The sequence below is a fragment of the Malaya genurostris genome, chromosome 1, assembly GCF_030247185.1.
Source record: "Malaya genurostris strain Urasoe2022 chromosome 1, Malgen_1.1, whole genome shotgun sequence".
Classification (NCBI taxonomy): Eukaryota; Metazoa; Arthropoda; class Insecta; order Diptera; family Culicidae; genus Malaya; species Malaya genurostris.
In genome coordinates, this window is record NC_080570.1 from 19774566 (window position 1) to 19793401 (window position 18836).

Sequence of the window (18836 nt, forward strand, 5' to 3'; positions counted from 1 at the left end):
TAGTCCGAACGAGTTGATTTATATGGATGTGTAATACGTTTTTAGGTGAAGAGTACCGGTAGTGGTTTGCTGCCGACACCGAGGGACTAGTAAGTGGTTTGGTCGGACTTGTGTCGTGTTTTCTTTATTCTGTACACTTTGAGCAAATTTATTTTTCGAAACATTGCGAAACTATTGTTTCAACTCATCAAAACTTTCTTCGTGCGGCAAGCGATTTGTAAATGTAGCAAATTGAGTGAATTTTTAGGCTACATGCTTCCAGAAATGTTTCCTGTTCTCTCGTCAGTTAGACACTGATATTAAACAAATTCAAAGTGTTGGAGTACCTGCTGTGCATCAGCTGAGATTTGTAGCAGGAAAATGTTGAAAGCTAGAAATACAATTAATCATTAAACTTCAACTTGGGGCCTGTTTTTCTGTTTATCTCGCAGCTTTTTTCCGAATGTTTCGCGTTTCACCATAATTAAAAGACCGTGGCTCGCACACTTCATTATTTTGTATACAACTCTCTCAGTACACACTGCATCCGTGTGTGTAGCAGAACTGTCAAACTGGTCCATTGTTGGATTTATTTCTTCATCAAATAAATGTAAATAAACGGCAACACTGACATTCGGAGATATGTTTCGCTCCTATTATACTCGCCTTTCTCTCATTCTGATTACTACCGAACTTGTATTGTTTTTGCTTTGTTCTGTTTTTCTTCTATCGCAACTATCTATCTATCTATTCAACCGTACCTTGCATGTGTCCGGTGTACGTGCACGGAAACTCGAACCTACTGTGTTCGTTCGTGTACGATGGTCGGGATGGACATGTACTTGCAGTAAGTTTGTGGTTGGATATGTGCTTGAAACTTCGGGCACAGTCACAAACGTGCCGATGTTCACGGGAAGACTGACAGCGATTTAAAATATAGATAACTGTTTCCTTCAACGCATTAAGACAATGGAAACTGAATTGAAACTGCTTTTCAATTCTATATAAACAGATGTCATTTGTTGTTGGTGTAAACAAGTAATCAAAACCAATGCAAGGCAGTGATTCGTTGGGCAGCCAATCAGCGAAGCCAACTCTACGGATCTATCAGCAGATCTACGGATTTACGGATGAATCTTTTACATTATTTCTTCAGAAATAATCAGGGTTCACATTTATAGCTCCTGATATGTAGGGTAAGGGCCTATTTCATCTGAGCTCCTTTTTCCATCTCATCCCTTCATCTCATTACTTTGAACATGAATAATATCTTACAACGTACCTGAATTAAACTGTGAAATGTTTAAAAATGAATATTTGAGCTATTGTCACACTTTTCCATGGGAAGAAATGGTTTTTCAATTCTTCGGTGATCGTTTTTTTTTTCATTTAAACAAACTCACTCTTCGATTTAGGACACATTTTCGTCTCAAGATTTACAGTTCGTCATGTTTCTGAATATCTACCAAACGATTTGACTCAAAACATGATCAATATTTCGCACAATTACACTACTATCGAATGCTAGATGAGTTCATAATTAGTAATGTTCACTTGCCACTTATTTAATTAACGATTAAAAACTTCAAAAACTACCTGACAAACAATAAAAGTCTTCAAAAATATGAGACGAAAGTGTTTCACTTAGTTCACTTGATTGCGCTTTGTTTTCATCTCATTTGGTTTCGCAAAGTTGCCAGGTTTTCTCATAATGTTACAAAACAAAATTGTTTTTCTTCTTCAAATTATCATCAACAAGTTTTTTCTTGGTATCCGTGACATTAGTTTAATTATATTATTGATATTTATATTTAAAAAAAACTATTTCGGCTTCGAATATTACCAGAAAGAGCGTGTTAAATACTAATGAAATAACCATTGTGCCAAATCTAGTAGCACTGGTTTCTTTTCGCTATATGTCAACATAACGCTGTTAAGTGTGTGTGTGTTTCATCGGCTGTGCACAGAGATGCCAGATATTTTCATAAAAACTGTGTATTGCTTTGCATAAATAATCTATATCTGCTCAACCTGTTTTCACTAATAAAATTATGTTAAAAGATAATTCTTCATATCTGCGAAGATTTCCATTTTAACATGCGATTTGTCCGTTGATTAATAAACTTTCAAAGAATTACTGCAATCAAATAGTAATAGATACTCACATAGAAAAGTCTAATTTTTCACTTCTCACTTTTTATGAACCTGTACAAATCTGTATTACATTTAGGAAATCTGTATAACATCTGTACTCTGATTTAAATCAACGCAAACATCGATACAATACAGATAAATCTGTATAAATGGCATCTCTGGCTCTGCATTTTGTTTTAGAAGGGCTAATGCCTAAATAAAATCAATTCCTTTTTTGTTTTGTTGTTAAGTTTACCAAATTAACTGTACAGTAAAATTTTAAATTTAAAACGAAAGGTAACGAAGACGACCCAAAAATTTTCAAACGTCGAAATGATTCAAAACTGGTTCTAAAAATATCGTGTGTTGTCTTATAGTTGGCATCAGGCCATTTTTAAGAAAAATTCGGACATTTTGAGCCTGAGAGTGTAATAGTGCAATGTTTTGTTTTGATTGCTGTCGCCATTACTAATTAATAGGATGAATAAAGGACCAACGATAGTATGAATAAAAATCCTTTAAGATGGAATTAGGAGCAGAGTAGTGAACATATCAGAAGTGTTTTTAGCTGATTTTTTGAGCATTATTTTAATTTCCAAGGAATGTGAATCGATTTTCCATGTGGAGCAAGGCGACTTAAGCAGAAATATGAAAAAATCATAGTGATTTTAGTGGCTAAATCAGGTTTTTAAGGTCACGTTCTTACAAATGAGATGAAATAGGGAGCTCTTACCCTATAAACGATTATTGTTCCGTTCCAAGGAGATGATTTTGGAACTGAAAAATAGTGTTTGGAGTAAAATTTCACAATTAATCTAAAAAGGCCACTCAAAACTATAAGCCCAAAATTACTGAAATTTGAAAAAGTTTCAAGAGAATTTTATAAATTTTTCAACGTTTCCGTATATTGCTTGCTAGCAGCGCGTTTAGTGGTGTGAGAAATGCACAGTGTGTTTGGTGGCGTAATATCGTGAGCAAAAATGACATAAACGCATATGACACAAATATATGCATTGGGTTTTGTGTTGAAATAACAACGAGTTGAATACAACATAGCTTATAACTGACGTTTATTATGCTAGTAATGTCTATTTAGCTCAATGCATTGATATTTCTTTGTTGTGCAATATCAAATAATTGATATTAATTCAGATTGTAGAAAAACTAAAAGTTTTACCTGGATAGGATACTGAATGAAATGAATACAAGCCAAGTATCGTTCATTTAGAACATTGAAACATATAACATTCAAAGAATCTGATGCCGGAATCATAATTGAAAAATATATACGTGTTTGGGAAGTGTATTTATTTGATACATAATTGTTGTCTAGTGCATGTCCAGTAATTTGTTATTTCAAAAGCTTTATTTTTAAATAAATTTCTATTTGGTACTGGTACATATACCGAAAATGCTTGAAAGCCAACAAAATGTGTGGTAAGCCCACTGCGCTCAACCACTGAAAATATTCTTGGTTTCTATGTATCAGTTTTACCTGTAATACTTTGTGCGACGATTCGTTCAACTTATTGGTCATTATTCGGAAAAATGCATGAAATATTGTTACATCATTTCCAAAATTATTTTTGGCATGTCCAGTTATAAAAGTAATTATGCATCTATTCGTCGACGATCACTTATTTTTGACTCATTTGTGGCTTAAGCCTACTATCGAGTACGAGTATGAGTACACTTGAAACCAAAAAGAAAACCGAAGTGTTAAGAATGATGATAGGATGATAGGATAGCAGGCACGTGCGCAGGAATCCTTCAAGAGGGGGGGGGGGGGGTGTTCAAGGGAGAATTCAAGGGAGAGTCAAGGGGTGTCAAGAAAAGGGGGGTGGTGATTCAAGGGAGCGAGGGGGGTTCAAAAGATGGGGAAGATGCAAAAATTTCAAAGGAAAGTCAAGTTATTTGCACTTTTATATAAAACGTACTCTATTGTTCATGGAATGCTGCTGAAAAATCTTCCATGGGGGGATTAAAACCCCCAAAACCCCCCCCTGCGCACGGGCCTGATAGAAAGTGTGGAGAAAACAATGATTCAAGTGTAAAGAACGAATACCAAAAAGTGGAAAACGAATATCAAAGAGGAAAATCATAGATCAAAGAGTAATTATTGAAAATTAAAAAATGAAGAGTATGAATTGAAAAGAGATTGAAAATTTGAGAATATAAATTTAGGAGTGAGAAATGAGTAGTTAAAACTGAAGAGCACTATTTAAAGAGTGTACATTGAACAGTAAAAGATAAAGAGTGAAAACTGAAGAATAAATAAATTGAATAGTAAAGTTACTGAAACAGTGAAAAAGTACAGTGTAAATTGAAAAGTAAGAATTGAAAATGAAAAATGATTCAAACAGTCAATATAGAAGAATAAATATCAAATAGTATAGATTGAAAATCAAAGATTGTATAGTAAAAATTTGGTAATAAAATTGAAAAATGCAAGTTTGGGAGTATAAATAGTAATAATAGAAGAGTAAAAATTATATACAGTAAAGATCGAAGTGGAAAAGTAGCAATCTAAAAATGAAGAATAATGCGAGTATTTATGATATTTCGATAAATCCTTACAGTAAAAACTGATTTATGATTCGACAATTACTATCGATTGGAATAGTTTTGAGGCAAGCTTAGAAGTTAGTTTACGTGTTTCACTCGCCGCTTTGAATGACGGTATAAATATTTTAACAATCTTCACCCATTAATTTCGCAACCGGTTGTCGGGTTCGGATGAGATTCAGAAATTCAATCTGGGACCTTCAAGACCTTTCATTTTAAGCTTTGTGAAAATCAGTCAATCCATCGCTGAGAAAAGTAGGGAGATTCATTTTGGAGTATATGACTACTATTTCCTGTGCTTCCGGAATCTACTCTGTTATTTGTCTACTGATAATTGCTACCGATTGGAGTAGTCTCCAGGCCAGTTTTTTTTTACTAGTTTTTGTTTCCCCACATCAAATGACGGTATCAAATTTTTAACACACTTTACCCTATAATTCCGGAACCAGAAGTCGCATTCAGATGAAATTTTGTAGTTTTGTATAAAACTATGAGACGTTTCATTTGAACTTAAGTTTGGTAAAATCGGCCACACCATCTCTGAAGAAATAATTTTAAATGGTAATTTATCTATTAGTCTGTAATTTCGGAACCGAAAGTCGGATTCAAATAAAATTCAGGAACTTTGTATGGGGCTACAAGACCTTTCAATTGAATCTATGTTCATGAAAATCATGTAGCTATCTTCGAGAAAAGTGAATGCAAAAAATTTTACATTCATACATACATACACATATAGACATTTTGCGTATTCGACGAACTGAGTCGGTTCTTTCTATATAAGAAAAGCAACAAGTAAAACTTTAAAAGTAGAAATAGAAGCACACTTATCGAATAGTATAGATTGAGAATTATAAATTGTACAGTAGAAATATAATAATTAAATTAACGAATAAAAGTTTGGGAGTATGAATAAAAATTGAAGTGTATAAATGGAAGAGTAGAAATTGAAGAAATAAATAACAGCTAACAGATCCGTCATATTCTAAATCTAATGGTCGTGAATTGGTTTTTCAAATAGAGCCATCTTGGGGTCAAAATTTACATACATATTAGTGTTTTATTTAAAAGAAAAAAAACTTGTGACACTTTTAAATAACACCCCTTTGTGTCACTCAAATGAATATTCTGTAATATTAATCAAACTTATGACGGTCCCACAATCATGCTCCAGCCCCTTGAAAGTCCGACGATAGTCCGGCATTTGATACAAAGCGGCAAAGCTTAATCACACCAAGACAGTTGAGGTTTGCTGTACCGTCGATAACGCCACAAAACTCAGCGAAAATCCTACGCTTTTACGAAACTAACACAAGCGAAACCGACATGCCCGAAGCACTCGATTTCATTCGCTACCAGACACGGTAAACGTCCATGCGCTTGACAACACTGCGACTAAAATCGCACTAGTCATTCTGGCAGTGTGCATCCAAGCAGTCCATTTCTTCAAGCGAACCGGACTGAAAGACGTTTGTGTGGTGTGTGAGCGCGATCGCGTCTTGCTTCCTAGCGGCAAGAGACTTGTATGCGCGTACCATCAGCATAGGACAGGAACCCGCGTTAGGCAATCGGGAGACCCCTCTCGCGACTCACGCTTATCCACGCGTTCTTCCGTGCACGGGATCCCTGCGTCTGTGTGATCACGCGCACCAGTCCAATCTAATAACCAGTTCTCCGAGGAATCTTATTACGGCACGTCATAAAGGCTTCCTTCCCCGCGAGCTGCTCCAACCACCGAAACCCGCCGCGGAATCGGTACGAGGGGATCAAAAACCATCTCACTGCTGCACATCGCGTACCAGTCGGGCGGTGTGATTCCAGTCTCATACGGTGACCCATCGCGATCGGACTAACGTCAACGACGACACGAGTACAAATTGGATTCATCGACCACTTAGGAGAGTGTGACTTCCCGCTAGTCAAACGAGCGCAGCCGAAATTAGATCTAGGTTGTGGTACGGAATATATGTGCTAATCGTGCGTTGTTATTCGATGTTATCGGTAGCTAGCTGGCGGTTGGTTTTAACCTCGTCGCGGTGTTGTTACGTGTAAGTTGTTTGCTTGCTGCTTCCTGCACGGTAAATTTGCAGCGATCGGAAGCCCCCTTCGTCGAATCAGTGACGTCCTACGCGGTCAGGCGAAAAGTTGCTGCAGTAGCAAAAGTGAATCCACCAAGCGAGAAGGCAATAAAGGCAAAGAAAACAAAACGCTTTCCCTTTGGTTGCGGCGTCGTAGGTCTTTCTTTTGCCCGTGAGCTCCCAGTGTTCGTGTTGTCTGAGGTCCCAAAGCAAAGAAGAGAGTGAAAGAGGTAAACAAAGTAACCAAAAAAAGAAGTGCTTATTTTTTTTTGGTTTTCTGTGTGAGCTTGGCCTCTGCTGGTGAACAAAGAGTTCGTTCGGAATAGTTATGATGGCACCAGTAGCCGGAGATACCGGTGAGCCCAAGGATGGGTCTATAGCGATTATCTCGTCCGGATCCGTGGCTCCGGTGGGACATCAACAACAACAACAACAACAACAGCAGAGCACAATCCCGACCGACCTGGACAAACGTCGGATCAGTCGGATGTTTAGCTGGACGGCCGATTCTCCGATTGTCACGTAAGTATAGGTTCCATTACAACTACAACAACAGCAGCAGCAGCTACAAAACGATCCGATTTTTCCGGAGTAATGGTGGTCATCGTCAGCTCGGTGATTGATCATCCTAGCCAATTATTTTGCTCCGGTTAGCGCAGAAAATGATGTTGCACTCGATGACCTCCCTCTCTGGGCTATCAATTTGCGTGGAATGGGTTTGTGTTTTTTTTTGTGCTCTCGTAGTTGATTATTATGGCATTAGATGGCAACTTTTGTGTTGATTTCCCGGTTACCCCAACAGTTCACGCTATGACTAGCCAGTTGGCATGTGTAATCACAATTACCACTGACTGACAAAACACGGGGGATTTTTTTCTGCACCCACGTGTACATCATCTCTTGACGCACACACAAAACTGAAATTGCTCCGTGGTAATTTTCGTTATACCTCTTCTCAATCAGTTTAATTTTATCAAATACGTGCCCGGTTGATTAGCCTTCACACATACGTCGAACAACGATAGCGACCTCCAGATCCGTGCATGATAAGCATGGGCCGTATAACGTAGAATGTATATGACGCCTCATCATTGGCTTTTCCGAATAGAATATCGATCCGGTTTTGGCTTCGTGATTGAAAGTGATGTGCAAAAATCCGCGCAGGCTAGTACAAGGTACGGCTTTGTTTACATCCCTCTTACCTGCCATGCGATCGAGGAATTTTTCGTTTACCGTTCATCTTCGCACCGAACTTTTGTAAACAAGTTTCAACAGCTCTAAAAACAATGACTATCAACAATATCCATCGATTTAGTCTGTCAACGTCAAACACCGTCGAGGAATGCGATGTCAACGCCACCTTGGATGCGCCTTAATGCGCTGAAGCCTGTGCGCTGGTGGTCCATTTAAGATCGACCGCCAGTAACGTGACAACACCCGGCGTCCTTCTGACAACAAAAAAGAAACCTATTCTTAATCCACCTAGTGGTGTGATAATGCCTTTCTCTTGTTATTTAAATAGTCTCATAATTACATTTTGGTGCACTGAAAAACTACGTTTTGTCGGTAAGTCGTTCCGAGCCGGGAATGTTTGACATAATTTCCCAAACTTGATCGAAGACATCATTCAAGCATTTGAATTAGCCTAAGTTTATCGAACTTCGTTTAAAATTTTGAAGAAGTTTGAGCCGATGAGAAAAGTGCAGTTAGTCGATTAGGTCACTTAAGCCGTTATATCTTCGGAACCAAAAGTGACAGCTATTTGATCTTCGAACCTGATCAATGGCTGAATAGCAGCTTTCAAACGAGCCTGAATTTTTTTAAATCGGTTCTGTCATTTTCGAGAAAATTGAGCGGTAAGAAAAAAGTGCTCTTAGTCGTTTAATTTATTGCATTAAATATACGAAACTAAAACGGACAGCCATTCGAGCTAAATCAACAGTGCTGTAAAAATTGGTCATCTCGGAAAAAAGTCGGTTTTCAGATTTATTCACGATTTATCTGGATTTGTCTGTGTCTAACTATGTACAAGGGAATTTTGATCGGGCTTCATTTTCAGTGATCGTCTAGAGGCCAAAAGCGTCAAGATCTGGTGAGATCTGACAAAATCTGGTAAAATTTGTAAAATCTGGCTAAAGATCTGGGCTGACATTATGCATCTCGAATCGAGTTGCTCGAAACGATTATTTTTGAAGTCTATTCGTCTGAACTGTGACATTACGTATCGCTTTCAACCACTTGATCGAGATCCCGACAATGTGGTACTAGATTTCGACTGAGGCTACACAAATTGTCATAACAAACATAGATAAAACAAACCCATATACATTGCAATCATGATAAAAATGAAACTGTAAATTATTGTTTGGGTATTTTCGAGTACATTTATTCGGTTCAAGTACTGAAAAGAAGAAAAATGTTTGTAATAATGTAATGGTTAAGTTGCCACGAAATTAATATGAACACATTACTGAAATTTAAATCAAGAAGCAGATTCGTTTCCACTCCATTTGAAAAAGTAAAGAATTTTTTCAAGCGTGTTCTTGTACACAATTTATAGATGAACTTTTGAAATTATAATAAAAAATCTGTGGTTTTCATGTATTGTTGCAAGTCTAATACAATTTACGTCATCCATATATGTAGTTTTAGTCAAAGGCTTTTAGGTTCTGCAGCTTTTATTATAGTATTTTCTCATATTTATTAGGAGATATTGCTTTAGCTTCAAGATACCAGGAGCAACCAATTCTTTGTAGTATTCATAATCTATTTAGGTACTATTGAAGAATCAAATACACGATAATAGCACGAGATTGTGATGCTTTTGACATATTCCAAATACTTTGAAGGTATTTGGACAAATTTTTCAATTTACTTGAATTAGATATATGGGTAAAAACATTATTCGCTCATTGTTATTAAGCGAATAAGCTTTTTCCCACAATCCGTGCGGCGTTTTCTATCCACGGGATTCAGAAATTTCATTACAAACTACAGTTACTGGACATAGGTTAGTTTCGACTTACTTTTATTTTAAATAAATACCACGCAGCTTTCAATTAACATGCTTTTCAAATAGTTCGACTTGTACATAATATACTAAACACACAAAATATATACAAAACAATGCATTAGAACAAAGACTATCAATACTAATATGTTTATGAAAATCTATGATGTTATCGATAACTACCTTCAAATAAAATAGAAACGTATTCGAATACTCATAGTCGATAGTAATAAGGCTTTCGACCATTTCTTATCGAGTTCAGTCGTTTACGAACTCGATTGTTTTGGTTCCATAATGCCAAAACTTTTCTATAATCTAATACTTCTTCGAGTGAAGTCGAACGAAGCTCGATGATCGATTTCGACTAAATAAAATTTTAGTCAAATCGAGATACATAATGCCACCCCTGGTTTATTAGAGTGTCTGTCGAAACCAGAGATGTCAGATAAAAATTTCAAATATCTTCAAACAGGGTTGCAAAAGTCTGTATATCCGAAAAAAAATTTGAAGTTAGCAAGTATGTCTTGCTGGCAGCAATTTCTATATAAAGTTTGATACGCTAAAGTGACTTGGCGAACAAAAAAAAAAAAGATCGCGACAATTTTAAAAGTCTGTAAATTTTGACCGTAAGTCTGCGAAAAACTCGATTTTCAAAAGTCTGCATAACAAAAAATGTCCGCAGCACTAGAGTGACTATAATCAGAGTGGCGACAGCTGTTCGTTTGGAATGACAGCTCCCAGTTCCAAACGAGCAAACGACCTGTCAATTCAATGTAAAGCTAATGGAATGTTTTGAATTGTTGCCAACATTACGGATGAGATGTCGTCACTCTGGTTATAGGCACTCTACGCAGCACTATGTCCGAAATCTGCAGATTTACAGACAAATCTGCAGATCTGGCATCTCTGGTCAAAACGAGAAAAATCTGACATTTCGACCGTCCCACGACAAAAGGGCCTAACTGCAAATGACAGTTTCTCTTTGTTTACTTTTTCTTTCACGATTTACTGAACTGATTTTATATTTGTCGCTTTACTCTTCGCAAAACTATCAAGATAATACTACAATCTTTCGATTTATATTGGAAGCTTTAGAGAATTTGCAATAATGGCTCCGTAATAATCAAAAGAGAAAGTAAACAAAGAGAGGCTCTCGTTTGCAGTTAGGCCCTTTTGTCGTGTGACGGTCGATTTATTCGCTTAAACCTTCTTTAATTGAGATACCAACCCGTTGCATACCTTGATTTACACACAAAAAACCGGTGAAAAATAATATTGCGGCGAATTATTCGGTCCAGTGCCGACACTGGCTAAAGGGAGTGAATTTTTGTATTGCTGTGAATAGAAATTGGCCTTCTAACGGCAGTTCGACATGTAGATGGCGCTGTTGTACAAACGATGATGTTTTCGAATGAAGCTGTCAAAATACATAGGAATCCAGTGATTTTTATTTTATTTGTAGTTGAAATTCGAATAATCAAAGAATATTCTGTTGTAATTAGGGAAAAAACATTGATTTCTATCAATTAGAATTCCAACCAATATTTTCAATATTCCGCTTGAGAATAAATCTAAATCTTTTGCTTTCAGAATGACTTACAGATTGATAATATTGACTTTACTTGTTGACACCGCTTTGAAATAATTGGTCTGGCCGTTTATTCCGTCCAGTAGTTGTTTAAACCTTTAATTTCAATTACGAAAATTAATGACATAACCTCAATTAGCATCAATATCTAAATATAGTTAAGTATTGAAGAAATTAAAGGTTTACTTTTTATGCAAAAGTTGAATGAATGCAAAAATTTTACCCACTCCGTAGGTTTGTTTAAGGAAAAATTACTATATTAGTAACTATTTCCGCATTTAATACTCGATTCCTATAATGTTCTGTGTGATAATTTGCTAACATCATCGTTTTCTTCGTCCATAAAGTGAAAATAGAAGGCGCGGAGTTGATTTGAGTTCTGCGTTTGAAAGCCAATAGGAATTATTTTGCTGCAGACGCCGCGATTTTAGCCAATACTGCTGTGGCCACTGTTGTTGCCATGGCCAGATTTGCTTTGTTATTTTTTCAAAAATCTGTCTGACTGAAACATTTATCTGGATTTGTCTGTGTCTAACTATGTACAAGGGAATTTTGACCGGGCTTCATTTCCAGTGATCGAAAAAGAAAAACAAAAAAGTCTCACCACTTATCGTCTAGAGGCCAAAAGCGTCAAGATCTGGTGAGATCTGAAAAAATCGTAAAATTTGTAAAATCTGGCTAAAGATCTGGTTTATTAGAGTGTCTTTCGAGAAAAATCTGACATTTACCAGCTAAATCTGAATAATGGCAACGCTGACCATGACTTTCTTTGCCACCCGCTTGCATGTGCCTGGCAGATTTTCCCCCGCGACACCTGGCAGCGTCTGCCAGAAGGTTTTGGTGGAATGCTGGCCGGCAAGTGTCTGGCAACAATGCAACAACCGTTTCCGGCAGATATTTTCGCCTAACGATTATTAACGGTTCTGTTTCTGCCGGATTATTGCCATACAAGACAGGCAGAACCGTTCAGAATCGGTTCTTCATTTTGATCGCCTTTGATTTTATTTATTTTTTGCACTACCTAACATGACATGTAAAGCTTCTTATTCTCTTAATATTCCATTTTTATCATTTCATTTATTTGGTCTCAACACTCGTTTTCATTTTTGGATGTACATGCAGAATATCGAATGAAATCGAACAGAAAATATTACAGGATTGTGTACGAGACATGACCAATCATAATGCCATTAAAAATGCAATTTTGAAACTCTCTCATCAACACATTTAAATTTGAAAAATAATGAATAGAAATTTCTGTTCACGATCAGCACAATCGCAATCTAGTCTGATGTTTAAAATTACGGCAGCAGGCTGCGGATTGAAATTAAAATTGAGAGATGGCATATATTTGTAGATACCCTTTTGTGCGAACGTTCTGGCGATGCAATCGAACCGTCGGCCCTGCACGAAGAATCAACAAGATGACATCATCATTTACTCTTCTGTGATTGGTTAATGAAACCATAGGTTGATTCTAACAAATTTTTCAATAGTATGCTATTGAAATACTGAAACGACGTTGCCATACATGTTTAGGTTAAAACTTTCCGAATAGATTGGTTGTAAAATTATATCAATCCATCCACAGAAGACTGAGTTATTACCGTTCAAAATTATGACAGAAAAAGGTTACGGGGCTATTTTTGAAACTTTTAATTGACACCCGGCCCCGTATAGTGAAGAGCAAGGATGGCTTTTATCGTATCAAAGAACGTTCAATCTTCACTCTTCACCAGGGCTTGCAAATTGAAGCAACGAATATGAACGAAAGGGTTTCACCATCTGTGCTATTCACACACATTCGTATGTCAGGTAGAATTCACAGCGCAACCCAAGCCAGGAGAGCTGCTTCGTTCGTTCATTAGTTCATGAATATGCCCGCTTGCTGAGACCTATGCTTCATGAGGTTAGCATTTGATGAATGGTTCTCATATTGTAGATGCCTATGAGGAAACTAGTTTCATAACTTTTAGTTCCGATGAATGTTAATTTAAAGAACATTGCTTTTAGTGTTTCTAGGATATATACACAGTGTAAACTGCCAAGAAACAAATTGATCGTTTTGAAAATGGGCTCAAATGCAAAACTTCTGCTATAAAATGTTTAAAGTATGCTTGAAATGTGATCAAATTTGGTCTTGGAATGCGAACATTATGTTAAAAATGATTTCTGTAAACCTACTTTTTAAAAATAAACCGTAAACATTGCCTATATGACTTTGCTTCGCGTCTTGTAGCACACCGTGAGGCAAGGTCTTCTTTCTCGTACAATACTAACGAGAGCGAACCCTTCATTCCATTACATTGTCATGGATTGCTTAGTTCATGTGTTAACTGAGACTGAGAGCACAGACAGTTTACTTGGCAAGGGGAATTGGTCTGCTCAGTAGCATATACTCTCACGCATCCAGTTTCTCTCTAATATAGGTCTCTCATTCAGCTATGTTAAGCAAAGTGTTCACAGCAGATATTTTTAGTTGCTTCGTTCGTTTGAGGATTCACAATACAAGCCCTGCTCTTCACACGATTCAATCAGTGCCATCAAAGAGAAATGGAAAACATCGCAACAACAAACACCCGGCATGGCTCATTTAACATAGAATAGACACCAGTGCGAGAGTGAATTTCTCTCGATGACATTTCTGAGAATCAAAGGTTAGCACGCCGCTGTGGAGATCCTCTCTGAAGCAACAAACGGTCGCTTATTCTCATTTCGCGATCCGATTCTATACAGGCAGTTGATAATTGCGATAGAATCATTTCACTATTGCCGCTTATTCTAACTATGTGCATATAACCTTTGTATAAGTTGTGTCTATGAAAATGTATGTGAATGCTCCACACAAGGGTTTTGAAATATTGCAACCTAGTATGAGAAACATCAAGATGAACCATCGATTCGATTTTCTGCGATAATTGTCAACTTGCGATTCTCTCTTGGCAAATTCCACACAGCAACGATCATTATCAGACTGTATATTTTTTCATGGGCCGTGAAATACTCAGAGTATGAAGTGGAGCGAAGAAATGTAGAAAAATTCTCTCGCGGTTCATGTATTGAGAGACTCGAGTTCTTATAGCATCTTCTACCGGATTGAAAATGTTGTATACAATATAGATAGCAATATAGCAGCTTCTGTCAAATTTTCGGCAATCACCAACACTGGTGAAGAGTAAGGCATTTTTAATGCCAAAAACTTCTACCTACTCACGAGAAAATTTTATTCGAATAATTGACTCTGTGCGTCTATGGAGGTAAACTTATATTACTTAAATACAGCAGATTTCCATTTGAAACTTTTGAGATATGATTTTGAATTTATTGTGATTTTCAATCGAACTCTGGTAGATACACAGATAAAAATATTTTGTGAATTTACATCTATTTTCATGCACATATTTGGAGCAGGCAATTAAACATAAAATTACTTCACAATTCTTTACGTTTCAATACAATTTAATTACAAAACTAAGCGTTTTTTGAAAGATACAGTTCTATTCATTTAAAATTCAATTCGATTCAATTTATTTTTGCATCGATGATGGGTTTCAATGAAATATTCGATTCAACCCATGTCTATTCCATGCCAATACTGATTTACATGTCGTGTAAATTTCATTATTTTTTTCTGTTTATACACACCTAGAAAAAATCGTGTAAATTTAACAGATCGGCTGAAAAGTTCGTATCGTTTCTATGAGAGGGCGCCACTAGAATTAAATCCATACCATTTTCAGTTAGTACCAACCTTCAAAAGATACGTGTATAAATTTGAAAGCTGTCTGATTATTAGTTTGTGAGATATTGCATTTTGAGTGAAGCTACTTTTGTTATTGTGAAAAAAAATGGAAAAAAAGGAATTTCGTGTGTTGATGAAACACTACTTTTTGATGAAAAAAAGTGCCGCCGATACCAAAAAATGGCTTGATGAGTGTTATCCAGACTCTGCACCGGGCGAAGCAACAATTCGTAAGTGGTTTGCAAAATTTCGTACTGGTCATATGAGCACCGAATACGATGAACGCAGTGGACGTCCAAAAGAGGCTGTTACTGATGAAAACGTGAAAAAAATCCACAAAATGATTTTCAATGACCGTAAAGTGAAGTTGATCGAGATAGCTGACACCCTAAAGATATCAAAGGAACGTGTTGGACATATTATTCACGAATATTTGAATATGAGAAAGCTTTGTGCAAAATGGGTGCCGCGTGAGTTCACAATCGATCAAAAACAACAACGAATTGATGATTCTGAGCAGTGTTTGGAGCTGTTATATCGAAATAAAACCGATTTTTTTCGTCGATATATAACAATGGACGAAACATGGCTCCATCACTTCACTCCGGAGTCCAATCGACAGTCAGCTGAGTGGACTGCACGCGATGAACCGAACCCTAAGCGTGGAAAGACTCAACAATCGGCCGGTAAGGTTATGGCGTCTGTATTTTGGGATTCGCATGGTATAATTTTCATCGACTACCTTGAAAAGGGAGAAACCATCAACAGTGACTATTATATAGCGTTATTAGAGCGTTTGAAGGACGAAATTTAAAAAAACGGCCTCATTTGAAGAAGAAAAAAGTTTTGTTTCATCAAGACAATGCACCGTGTCACAAGTCGATGAAAACCATGCTGAAATTGAACGAATTGGGCTTCGAATTGCTCCCTCATCCACCGTATTCTCCAGATTTGGCCCCCAGTGACTTTTTTCTGTTCTCAGATCTCAAGAGAATGCTCGCTGGTAAAAAATTTAGAAGCAATGAAGAGGTAATCGCTGAAACTGAAGCCTATTTTGAGGCAAAAGACAAATCGTACTACAAAAATGGTATCGAAAAGTTGGAAGATCGCTATAATCGCTGTATCGCCTCTGATGGCAATTATGTTGAATAATAAAAATGAATTTTGGCAAAAAAAAGTGTTTCTATTAAACGATACGAACTTTTCAGCCGAACTGTTACGTCTTCTGAGACTGACATATACGAGCGTCAAAAACAACTCAATTTAACAGTAAATATAACTTATATTTAATTTATTCTGGCATACTTTTAAATGCTAAAATATGTAAATTTACACGTTTGCTCGAAACATGGGCGTAAATTTATATCATTCTTGTAAAATTCAATCGTTTCACGAATTACGTTCTATGAATTTGTAGATACTCACTGTCAAATGGTTGCTGCAGATTTGAACTGCTCCTGGCCTACTTGAAGGTTCCTCGAAACCAGTTTAGAAAGTTTTACGACCGGCGATTTCTACCAGATCTGTTTGATTACTATTGGAGAGGTTCTCGATCTTGCATCTGTGCGTAAAGCGGAACTTGTAGAATTCTCGCGAAATTCATCTGAACGATACAATAACACAATTAAAATGGTAATAAATTCTACGCGAAGTAAGTTGTTAACCTTCTTAATATTTCATTTTTGTTAGGTCGAAGCTTCGAAACGAGGCAACTGCATAAATAGTCAAGTGAAAATTTTTGAAGGAAGCTCTCGCACGAAAAATCATCTAGGGTAACGGACCACCATTCATCTCAGTTCCATTAGTCATCTCATATACGAAAAATCATTAGCTAGAGTGAGATCTGTTGTCTATGTTCGATAGATTGACTTCAACAGTATAATAAAGTTAGAAGCTTCGATTTTATTACAATTCATTGATTGAAAGTCTACTAATGAGAAGACTATTGGTACAATGGCCCTAGTATATGCAAACTACGAAACACTAGAGATCTTGCTGACCGTGTTATATCTGGTAGTCTGTGCTCATAACAGACCAGGTGCCTAACCGCTTCCAAGCTGGCTCATAACCTAACCGTTGGATTCAACATTTCAGACAGTCGGCCAACTTTATTGCTAACTAGAAAAAAAAAGATTTCACATCTAACCGAAAGCCGCAGCCACAGTAGTGTTAATATTGCACAAACCAGCCCAGCTAAAATATGCAATCACATGCCGGCCTCGCCGAGGAATACTGTCTGACATCCTTGTTTGCCAACGCCAGCGAGTTTGTCCAAGATTCGCCGAAACCGGTTTCACTTGACGGTAGCTGTACTTTAGCGATTCCATATGAGTTCACCAGATAAAACACCCACCGTGGCCGACAGTCCGGCTCTTTATGCTAACAAAAATTAATATTCAGTTTGAAGCCAAAATAGCACGACATTTCCTGGGGCAGCTCACAGTCTTAGCAAGTATGTCGCGGTATCAGACGTAGATAGGTCGCTATTTTCGCGCATTATCACCTCACCTGAAGCGCATAGTTTCTGACTGATATGGTAACCGAGCGATCGTAGGAACCCTTGGCCTCTGCGCGTCAGCTATTCGCCTTGACAACGAAGGCAACCAACGTTTCAGATTACTTGGGCTCATCTTTTCGATAGTCAATTTTCAGATTTTGCGGATGTCATCATTCGCTACATTTGGCTAATCGTTACTGGGCCAGAACAAAAAAAAGCGTGTGGTCTGCTGATGAGAGCTGGCTAAACTGGTTTGGCACTCATCGAAACCTGTCGACGATTCTTCGGGAATCCTTGTGTTAGTTCGAATTACTTTTCGGGGAATTCTGAATTCTGATCCGCTCAAACTGCAAGTCATTTATTTTGCGTTCGAAATCGAGAATGTTTGTATTTTGTGTATATTTTTGTAGTATATATATATATTTTGTGATGCTACTTCTAGACACCCAGAAACCTTGGAATTCCTCAAGAACGAATTATGAACTTCAGATATAAGGGTTTTAAATGCATTTCATCTTCATTGGAATTGATAGTTTGTACCAAAAATGTCCCTAGAAGAAATGAAATTTCACGAAAAAATCTTTGTCAGCACTTTGATTGAATTTCCGGAGTTTTCTTAATAGATCTCAGTAAAAAGTCTACAAATAGCGTTACAAAATTTTTCAGTATTTGACACGCAAAAATACCTTGTTGAACGATACCTAGGACTAACTTGCACAGTAGTATTTCCCTAGGACAGGATCAGACAACTGGCTTCTTTTTCCAGAAAAATATTTCTCTTCTTATTTCGGTTGCTCCCTGCTGTAAATAATAAATGCCTCGGGATCACTGTTGCCAGTAGAGATAATTATTCATTCTGAAAACTTTCTCCCCTTATAACATGCAATTATTTATCATTTGAAAACACTTAGACAAATGTTATATCGGTCAAAAATATAGCTCTGGATTCATTTTGATCAGATGTTTGTTTTGAAGAAAACGTTTAGTTGAAACAGCTCAATAAAATTTTTCTAAAACACTCAATTTTGGGTAATTAATTTTTGCAGTTGTATTAACTAAATTATTCAACATATTCTATTCGAGAAAAATAATAACATACAGAAGTATCCAAAGATTCGGTGCTATTCTCAACCAACATAATCAATATTCTCGTCCATATCACACTTCGTGATTTCAGGCTTTCTCTTTGTATCATCCAGTGATTGTTAAATGTACTCGTATACCTTCCGCATTGACATGACTTA

The 18836-nt window shown here is 36.9% G+C and overlaps 1 protein-coding gene and 1 long non-coding RNA gene across 2 annotated transcripts in view; one reads left to right on the plus strand and one right to left on the minus strand.

Moving 5' to 3' along the window:
• The first annotated feature begins 6168 nt into the window (after positions 1-6168).
• LOC131434355 (ABC transporter G family member 23) overlaps positions 6169-18836 on the plus strand; it is a 129564-nt gene continuing 116896 nt past the window's right edge. The window contains exon 1 of the mRNA XM_058601024.1: positions 6169-7277. Coding sequence (XP_058457007.1) covers positions 7084-7277 — 194 coding nt within the window. The 5' untranslated portion in view covers positions 6169-7083. The remainder of the gene's footprint in view (positions 7278-18836) is intronic.
• On the minus strand, positions 16455-18566 carry LOC131434373 (uncharacterized). Its single transcript, XR_009230321.1, has 3 exons — positions 17281-18566; positions 16760-17213; positions 16455-16698 (listed from the first exon to the last, which is right to left on the minus strand). It is a non-coding gene; the product is annotated as an uncharacterized LOC131434373 (long non-coding RNA).